General features: G+C 43.3%; 1 protein-coding gene across 1 annotated transcript; it reads right to left on the bottom strand.

Annotated features, from left to right (window-relative positions):
- Positions 1 to 889: 889 nt before the first annotated feature.
- Positions 890 to 5,886, bottom strand: LOC136785320 (uncharacterized). The gene is made up of 4 exons (XM_066746364.1): positions 5,502 to 5,886; positions 4,110 to 4,499; positions 2,962 to 3,998; positions 890 to 2,882 (listed from the first exon to the last, which is right to left on the bottom strand). The coding sequence occupies exons 1-4, from the start codon at positions 5,502 to 5,504 to the stop codon at positions 2,669 to 2,671; spliced, it is 1,644 nt and encodes a 547-aa protein (XP_066602461.1). The 5' UTR covers positions 5,505 to 5,886; the 3' UTR covers positions 890 to 2,668.
- Positions 5,887 to 9,594: the final 3,708 nt, after the last annotated feature.

The raw sequence follows: 9,594 nt of genomic DNA on the forward strand, positions 1-9,594 counted from the left end.
GAATATTTTAATTGAACTAGCTTTAATTTATAGTAATAAGAATCAACACATTATTATATATAATTATTAATTTATAATAAAATTTCTTTGTGTATATACACCAAACGCTTACACATTCACTATTAGAACATTACATCATAATTATTGAAATGACTGGTCCACACAGAAATGCTTCATAAATTAGTCCTTTTTTATTTATTGGTCTATATATATTTCTTTTCTGTAATTTAAGCTCATCAGAAACAGCATTTAACCTGTAACAGAAATAAAAAAACCACAAAGTATATTTTCTTAATAATTAACAATTACTTTAACATTTCCTATTAACTAATACTCATCTGATATTTGTTCTTTATATATTTATTAAAATCCTTTCTTTCTTTCTTCTTATTTGTTTTTTAAAAATATTTATGTTTCTGTATTTCTTCAAAATACAGGTTAATTTAGCTTTTGACAGCTCTTTTGCGTCAAAGGGATAGCCGATCAAAAATTTGACGGTGTCCACTAGAATTCCCTAGATAACCCCTTGCCTCTCTTATCCCCACTGCCCCTCGCCTGACGCAAGATTATTGAGCAATAGTGTACCAGTATGTGGCAAGTATAGGTTAGAACAAACTATACTTACCATTAAGATACCATACTAATGTAACTACAATATACTGTGTAAGAAACTATAGTAAGGCGACGACAGCGCCAATGTAGGGCGACTGTATAACTATGATCTCTTCTTCCCTCTCTTCCTTCTGGCTTCTTGACTAAGAAGACATGTTCGAATTGTTACTGTGATAGAAACGTGAAAATAAAGAAAAGTAATGGCTGACATTAAAATTTAGAATATAGTGGCTTAGTTGTAACAGAAGAGCCACAAGTAGTTGAGTTCGGCAATTGTATGTATGTGTATACTACACAAGTACATAGACTACATAGCATGTACTAGCAAATGGTAATGAATTCCCGAACGCAGCAAATTTTATTCGGAGCTTTGTAGAGAAATCGAATAGGTCTGAATAGGAGGATTAAGTGATGTGTCAATATTGTTAATAATGAGATACTTTTTCCTACTTCGTACTATTAAATAGTAATCAATTTAAATTTTGTGGGTTTTTGATTTGCTTGTTAAGTAGCAAATTAGGTTATCAAAAGTAACCCGTAATAATCATAGTATACTTTAGTCAGCGTGACGTCAAATTTTTGCAATAAGACTATACGTCAGTATAAATTTTAAAGAAATCGTTCTCGCTCTTCGGATAAGTAAAACTGCATTGTTACGGTGATGATTATGGAATCTCACGAAAATCACAGATATAACGGATTAACAACCACATATATGGTATTAATTTTTATAGTTGCTTATTGCAATGTTTTTTGACAATTCCTAGCATAATGATATTCATGTTTTAAAGCTATTGGATTCTAAAATATATTATTTAAAGTCATTAATTTTTTTGTTATAGTCCAGTTATAATTAGTTTACTACTATATATATGATAACGAAAATCGATGTATGACTGTAATAGTCTGATTTTGATAGATAATGGGAAAAGTTTGATAGCATATATAAATATATTTAATAAATATTTGCATCGAGCATTCCTCATATTATATTTCTTTGCATTTTATATAGATATACATTATATTAATTTCGTTTTAATGAGATCAAAAATTCGCGAGCGTATAATGTATTGTCTTTGTAAGCTTTTCCATTCCAGCATAATAAAATAATTTATCAAATAATACTGTACATGATAAAATTGTATAGAATTATAGATAATATGTTTATCTTTTCCTTTCTTCGTAAGCAACCTCGTAAGAAATGTATATTTCGCAAACTCCGTTCATTATATACGCATATATTATGCAGCAAATTTACGATAATTTGCTTTATGATAAAGTGCATTATTAATCGAAAAATTCTATTAATTGCAAGTGCAATTATAATTTGCACTCATTTGAAGATATTCAAAGCAAATTGCAATTGCTATTATAGTCGGCCGCTGAAAACGTTCCAGAGCACGGACGAAAAAAAAGACGTTTATCTCCATACAACATTATGTGTATGTATATATATATATATGAGATATCGATTATTTGCGCATAGGGACTTTTCGAAACTCTTTTCTATTTATATTCAGAGAGATCCCATGCCAAAATTGATACTTTTTATAATTATGGAGATAAATGTACTGTATAGGCTGACCCAGTATGAAGTCGATGAGAAAAAATATATGGAAGTGATATATAGTACGAAAATAATAGACTATATGTATATACTTCATATACAATACTGTGATAAACTTATACGCATATGAGTCTTTTATGTAAGCCTACTGAATAACTTATAATAATTAATTAATATGACCCTCATTTATACGTACGATATTTTCTAATCAATAAAGAATGCCTATCATCTTTTTGGAAACGAGCCATATTAGCAATTATCGATAGTCTCTCACGTGTATAAAGTTAAAATGCCACATTTTTAGAAAATAATGAATCAGAGAAATTATCTTATCTTAAATAAAACGACTTGGATCGGACGTTCGGCTTTGGTATATAACAACATACTGTAAGTAAGAAAATGGTTCATTTAACAATCGTCCCAAACACATACATTATAAAGCTCACGGTTCGATTGAGCATATGTTGGAGCATTTGGTTTACTCGAGTTTCAAAAGGCAGTTGGGAGTGGGTGTTTAAGGACGTTGCCCATTGAATCTTCTGCAACGAGGGTAAGGCTGGTCGAAGAATGCGAGGGGGCTGGAGGAACCAGAGCTTCCAGCGGCGGTCTCACACCAGGGAATTGTCGAGATCCAACGACCATTCCACCTATGGCTTCGCGTAGTTCCATTACGCGAATTCCGTGTCGCGAGCGTAGTACATTCCTATTAAAAGAACCAACCAAAGTCAATGAGGAAATTTCATATTACTGCAATAATATATTACAGAGTACAAAAATCGAACCTTTTAGCGTCATATACAATATCGGCGTGTCTTCGATTAGGCGTATTGTCAAGTTCACTGTTAAACCAGCGATGATGCGCGAGTAGCGCGGCACACGAAGCCGACCAGAAAGTTCTGTCTGTGTGAAAACGCCATTCCGCAGCTGCTGATGCCAGGCTTTTGGAGAAGGAGCGATTTAATTCCGGGCTGGCTGGTGCCGACAGTCTACCTGGCAGTTGTCTGGAGCCATTTTCAGCCGTGGTTGATCTGGAAGTTTCGGAGAAGAGTCTTCCACGTCGAGGACTGACAACTGCCGTCTCTTGAACTGTGACGGTGACGCTCAGAGGCCTACTGAGGGCGATAGTTGTGTGCTGAGGGTCTCGCCTTATTGGATTTCGATTAAAATCCATTCCGGCTGCACCAACAAAGACCCTGTCGACGTAATCGAAGCCACGACCCATGATTCCTTCTCGGGTATGGCCAAGGTCAAAAGTATGACCCAGTTCGTGCAGAACCGAGCCCATAGTGGTAGCGAGACATCCTCCGTGGGTACCACGATAGTTACTGTCGTCCATGAGCTGCTCGGTATCCACCAGAGTTGTGTCCAGAAAGCGCGACAATACCTGAGCCATGCAGGTGGGCCACGTGTGAAGACAGGCCGAGCCAAACAGGGCAAGCCCACCGCCACCAAGAGCAGCGTGGGCCTGCGTCCTCGCCAGGGTGTCCTGGTGAGTTCTTGGACTCGGAGCACCGCGGTATCTCGTGCACGACAAGAAAGCTAGATATTTTCTGTCCTTGGAGGCGAGTGGACCAGTCATGAGCTCTCTAGCCAGCAATTCCCACAATTCCCTTTGGCCCATCGCTCGGGCTTTGTCCACGTGCAATGCGCTGTGCATCACCAGACACTCCGCGCCGTCCAGATCTCGCTCCAGCTGAAAGGTCTTTCTCCCGTAGCCAGCCTCTCTCAGCTTCTCCGCTGTTAATGTCTGCAGGAGCCTCGCACCCAAACCAATTCTTGTTGCCGCGCTTTCCGGTGACCTGTCCTCCATTCTTGGACCCTACACAAATTCAAATACTTGTAACTCTATTTTTTTCTAATTCTCTCATGCAGTTACTGTTCTTTGTGTTGTATTATATATCATATTATATTATAATCTTGTGACACTCACCTGAAAGTATCCATCGTGTCCGGCGCAAATAATATAAATCGGCGTAACCCTCAATCTGGTGGATCTTGGCTCGTGTATCAGTAACAGTCTTTTCTTATGGCAGCCAACTTCTAATTCTATCTTGTTAGGGCCTCGAATTAAATCGACCAGAGCACGAAATTCTCCGGCTGCCACTGGCCATTCTGATACGGAGTTCTTTGGACCTCTGACCCTGATGAAACTGCAGACGACTGACGTTCGTCCACGTATTAGAGCCAAGCTGTAACTGAGGTTCTCGCCATCCACCAAATTGCATATTGCAATCCCCTCGGAGACGGAATTACCGTTCGTCGTGAAGCTCTGATGACGCTGTTGTCGCTGAAGCTCGGATAAAGTTGCGTTTGCTAGTACCTTCGAGATGCGTGAAAACAGTGCGTTTAGAGTGACTTGATCGTGGAAGGGTTGAGGATTGAAACGACTGGAATCACGGTCCACGGAATGTGGTTAAAGACGGAATAGACGTAGGGAATCGAGGGAAGGTAGGAAACCGTAGGAAACCGTAGGAAACATTGGGTAAAGAGGCAAACGAACGAGTCCCCGACAAGTGCTGCTGCCTAGCAGCGTGCATTTGAATTATTTAGCGCGCGCGCAATTTATGTAACTATAACGATATAGCATTCCACAATCTTCTTTCCGGTCGTGGACAGTCGACAGAGTGGATAAAGATTGTAAGAGTACGACATTAACGATCGTCCAGGATCGATCGAGTCTCGTTAACATGCGAAGCGCATAATTCATTGAAATCATTGAAATAATATAATACCAGCATTGATGCGATAACAATCTAAGCTAATTAAAATTCAAATCAAAGCCAAAGAGAGAATATATGATCGTCGAGAAACGGCGTAGCAAAAGGGAGTGAATGACTCTTGACGATGATTATTATAGAGTCAAGGATTGTCGAGTGAAAATCCAGTATACATATATGTATGTAGTGTTCTCGCATCAGGCATTTGTCCGCGTTATTCGAAAAGCCAAGAAAGCGAGAACGCAGTGATCCGTGGTAAATCCTCGGGTGCGGCTTGCCAAGTGATGAGGGTAATGAACAGAGCGGAGAAGAATAATATATTGATCGTTCTTGATAGGATAGAGCGCAAAGCGGTGATTCTTTCGCAGGTTTCGTGGATTTTGAGGTTAAGGTATCCATATTTTAGAGAGAGGGTGCAGTGGTGCATGGCAAACGGAATGTTCCTAGTTGGAGATGGAGATGACAGAGTTCGTTGTTGGTCAGCGTCAGCATCTAATTAGTATATATAAGTATAAGAGCGATAATGGATGCAGAAGAATCAATTGGTGGAATAAGAGAGAAAGATATCTACTGGTCGAATGGGTCGGCGGGGAAGCAGAACTTACCATTTTATCGCGTGTCGATGGGCAGCTGCGGGAATCTGTAGATACGAGGCAGTTTGGTCGTCGTACTGCGATGTTCGTGGCAGACTCGAGCGACAATTCCAAGTAACTTGGACGTCGATGCGGTTAAACGCGTGATGAAAGCGAAGCGCCGGCTCGGCTCGGCTTGGATCATGCGGGGTTCGGTCGGGGTGGGTCCGAGCCTATTCCCCGGATACCACCCTAGAATTTAAACTAGGAACCTGTGGCGGTTGACCTTAGAGCTGACGACGGACGTCGACGACGTCGATCAGCAGAGTTAACGGTGCACCACACCACCAGTGACAACGAGGCGACGGAGGTGACGGAGGCGACCGGTGACGACCTCTCGACAGTCTCCCCGTGTCCTACGTCCTACCACTCCTACCTAGTACCTACTACCTACACGGCTACACTTCTCTCCTAAAGCGCCGAAGGCGTTAACTCGGACAAGCTCCGAACTAATCTACTCCCTGCAGCGGCGCAACGGCCATTCGCGCATCTGCCCGTTCGTTGCGTTGTTATAATGCTCAAGTGTATGCAGAAGCGCGGAAAATCCACCCCTTCGCCGTGAATCGAGTCATTTTCAAGGATCAAGCGAAATATCGCAATGTTCGGGCATTGCGATAAAGTAGAAAGTTCGAGCCAAGATAATCCGTGGAGCCTGGCGTCCGGCAATTCTGCCTATCGTAACGGAAACTAACCTCCTTTAGTTTCTCGAGCTTTTGCGCGGTAACCTTCACTGCTGCAGGTAAAGGCTAAACGATATCGATCATCGGGTTCGATGAAAATGCAGTATACGTATAGACAAGTCGCATTAGCATCGACCAGTAAGCTCCTTAGCGGCTGCTAATAAAAATGCCAATACGGTGAAATTGGTTTTTTACGAGGGAATAATTATACCGTTGCCGAAAGTAGGCTCTGCTCTTTTCCAGAACTAAACAGGAGGAGTTAGGCGAAGGGAAGGGGGGGGGGGGAAGAGGAAAATTGAAAGAGAAAAAGCGTGCAGTGGTGCAGTATTCGGCGTGATCGTATACGTTGGGCGACTTGGCGATGAATCGCGAAGCGTGTCAAGGTCGAGCAATGTATACGAGAGGCAGTGCGAGACATCCCGGTGTACGTGGCACACGCAAACGGCAAAGTGCACCGTCTCGTCGTTGCACGAACGAATCCATCGAGTGGAAAACTTGTGAATTTTCAAGAAGTCACGAGTCGACCACTCGGCACCGAGTCTCTCCGATCGTTTACTTTGTGAAGGAGCTGAAAAGAGATCGGTTCGTTTCTGCTCTCTGGCGAGCTATTATTTGCGATTGCTGGTCGAGATAGTAGGCCAACTTTCAAGATGACAGTTGTGTCTTATCTCGCGTGCAAAAGCTGCGTAAAAGCGAAGCAGAGTGAAGTGCCAAAGCAAAAAGTCGATGGGAGAGAGAGAGAGAGAGAGAGTGACTGTCATTACACTGGTTATACTGCGTATACATACATACATAGACTGTCTGTTTGTACCGGTGGGGCAGGCAGGTGGCTTCGGCGGAAATTCAGCCGAAGTTATAACCAGCCGTGACTAGTTACGAACGAGGGTAAAACTTTGAGAAATCGAGGGAAATCCCCGCTCTTTCTCGGTGCAGCTTTCATCCTTATTCTCTCCCATTGGATCTTTCCCATGGACATCAACATTCACATCGCATAATCGATTCGGTACACCTACATTATATTATGATTATTTAGCGTTTTATGTAGTGTACCGCAGCGCTAGAGAGTCTCGGCGTCGTCCTCTCGAGTGCAGCGATCTCCCACGGGGTTAGCGACCGTGAAAGTACTCCCCTGCAAAAGTGGAGCGGCCATTTTTCAAAATCTTTGCGACGATTGCGTGCGCCCACAACCGACCCACTTGGTCCGAGTTCGTTGCACCGAGCGATACACGGCGTGTATATAACAAATACGTACATATATATATATATATATACATATGTACACACACACACATATATCATTCTCCCATGTATCTTTGATGAAAAACTTTTGTCAAACGACCTTGGCGAGAGTAGACTCTCCGCTGAAGCGCCGTTTGCAATGGGATCATTAGAAAGGATGCATCCTTTCTCACTAGACAAGCCCGCCATTTTTGCGCGGCAAATTTTTCCAAAGTCTTGGCCACTCTCTCAGTGTGCCGGTTTATTTAACGACTCTCTCTCTCTCTCCCTGTCTGTGTGTCTTTTCCCTTTCCCCTCTTTTCCGCTCTCCTCTTCTCTCCTCTTTGATGTAAAGTCGAAGCCCCGACGCGCCAGGTAAGTCGGCCAGTTATAAATAAAAATACAGCTTTGTTGTGTCGCGGCCGCTCCACTTGGAGTTGGAGCAAGTATATGAGCGAGGCTGCCCCGCGCGAGCGGCACCACAGCAAAAGCTACATCAAAGTGCGAGACTCTTGCACTTTTAGGGAGCGAAACTTTGTCGAAGATGATGAAACGAAAGAGAGTGAGAGAAGTGCAGGGAACCGATCGAGTGGACGAAGCAGCAGCAACAAGCAGCAATGAAGAAGGAGAGTAAACGACGTACGTCGTCGGAGAGAGTAGGCCAATGCCAATGTCAGCGGCGGCGGCACACGGCTAGTCGCTCTACACTGGACAAACTTGAACGTGAAAACGGAAGAAACGGTAACTGGATCGAGCCTTATCAGCAGAGGACTTATCATTTGGCAGATTGGAGAGAAGAGAACTCGCGCGAGCACAATGTACAGGAATTTTGCCCGCAGGCCGAACGATTGTGCTCGGAGGGCGAAGGAGTTATTAGTCCGCGCGCATTTAATTACATGCATAGTTCTCTCTGTATTCATCGTATACCTCGGAATGAATTTAAATCTGCTTTGGCTCGGTTAAACGAGGCTTCGTTGGTGCGTAATGTGGTTCATTGCCATAGCGCAGTTGCTCGCTTAACGCGAACCGATCGAGTATCACGGGCCAATCGATTCGGAAAGGTTTCAGCAAGACTTAATTTTTATGCGAGAGTAAAAGTGTCTCCCGCAGGTCTCTCTGCTGTGTCCGATCGAACGGTGGAGCAATCAGGATAAATTCCAGCTCGATCTATCATATATGCTTCGTGTGTTACCCAATGATTGAACCTTACAGTATTATATACTTTATGTATAGGAGAATGTCGCTACACAGCGCGAGACGAGAGTGAGAGACAACGGACTGGAATAGGAGAAAGATCTCCGCTGTAGTAGAAGTGAAAACGAAACGAGGATACCAAAGATGAAGCAGCGGATGATGACAGGATTGCTATACCTTTCCCCCGAGAGATTAAAGCAAGCGAAAGATTTCGCCTAAGAAACCTGTTCTCTCGCAGTCAGGAGTATCACTCGCGCATTCTGCGTATTATTCACGTTGCACAACTGCGCGCACCATTCTCGATACGCGCTACAGCCGAAATATCTCCACGCGAGCTACGAAAATCTATTTTTCCTTCGGCTCTGTCATGTGTATCGAGAAGGTGCGTGCGTGCGTGCGTGCGCGCGTGTGTCGATGAATAATTGCGCTTGTTGTTTTCGAGAGAGAGAGAGAGAGAGAGAGAGAGATTGTGCAAGCACACCGAGCCCGGGGGAAACCTATTGAAAAAACAATCTCGAAAGAGAAAAAGCCCGGACGGTGCTTGGTGTGCGAAGGCGGTGATATCGAATCGGGAGGAATTAGGCCGAGAGAGGACCTGCCGTCGCAGTGTCCTTGACACGCTGAAAGCGAGTCCAGTCTCGGTCTCACGCGTACTAACTTCAGGAGCTTACGCAATCGATCGTAGGTGTACGTATATATATATAACTATACAGCGTCGATCGAATATCGAAAAAGCTTGTAACGAGCGATCTACTACATCCACGAGCGCACGGCTCTTGCATAAATCTTGACAGATTTTACCCAATCGCAGCTTCTCTCCTGCTCCTCCGGCATCATCGCCGTCGTTGTCGCGTAGTCTTCGTTCATTCATTCGGCCCGCCTCGATCTAGTCAAAACTTTAGTTTCACGCAAACTTTCCTACCAAAATCCTTCATTACGTAAAGATAAATATACGAGAGCTCTTGTGGTTTCTA

Source organism: Prorops nasuta, unplaced genomic scaffold, assembly GCF_024137725.1.
Source record: "Prorops nasuta isolate Cenicafe-Biocafe unplaced genomic scaffold, Cenicafe_Pnas_1.2 PNAS00003, whole genome shotgun sequence".
Taxonomy (NCBI): domain Eukaryota; kingdom Metazoa; phylum Arthropoda; class Insecta; order Hymenoptera; family Bethylidae; genus Prorops; species Prorops nasuta.

What these genes read in the sequence shown, in the direction of transcription:
- LOC136785320 (XM_066746364.1), bottom strand. An exon ending in GACACGATGGATACTTTCAG is followed by an intron (nt 3,999 to 4,109) that starts GTGAGTGTCACA and finishes GAATTTGTGTAG; the next exon opens with GGTCCAAGAATGGAGGACAG. An exon ending in ATTGTATATGACGCTAAAAG is followed by an intron (nt 2,883 to 2,961) that starts GTTCGATTTTTG and finishes TTCTTTTAATAG; the next exon opens with GAATGTACTACGCTCGCGAC.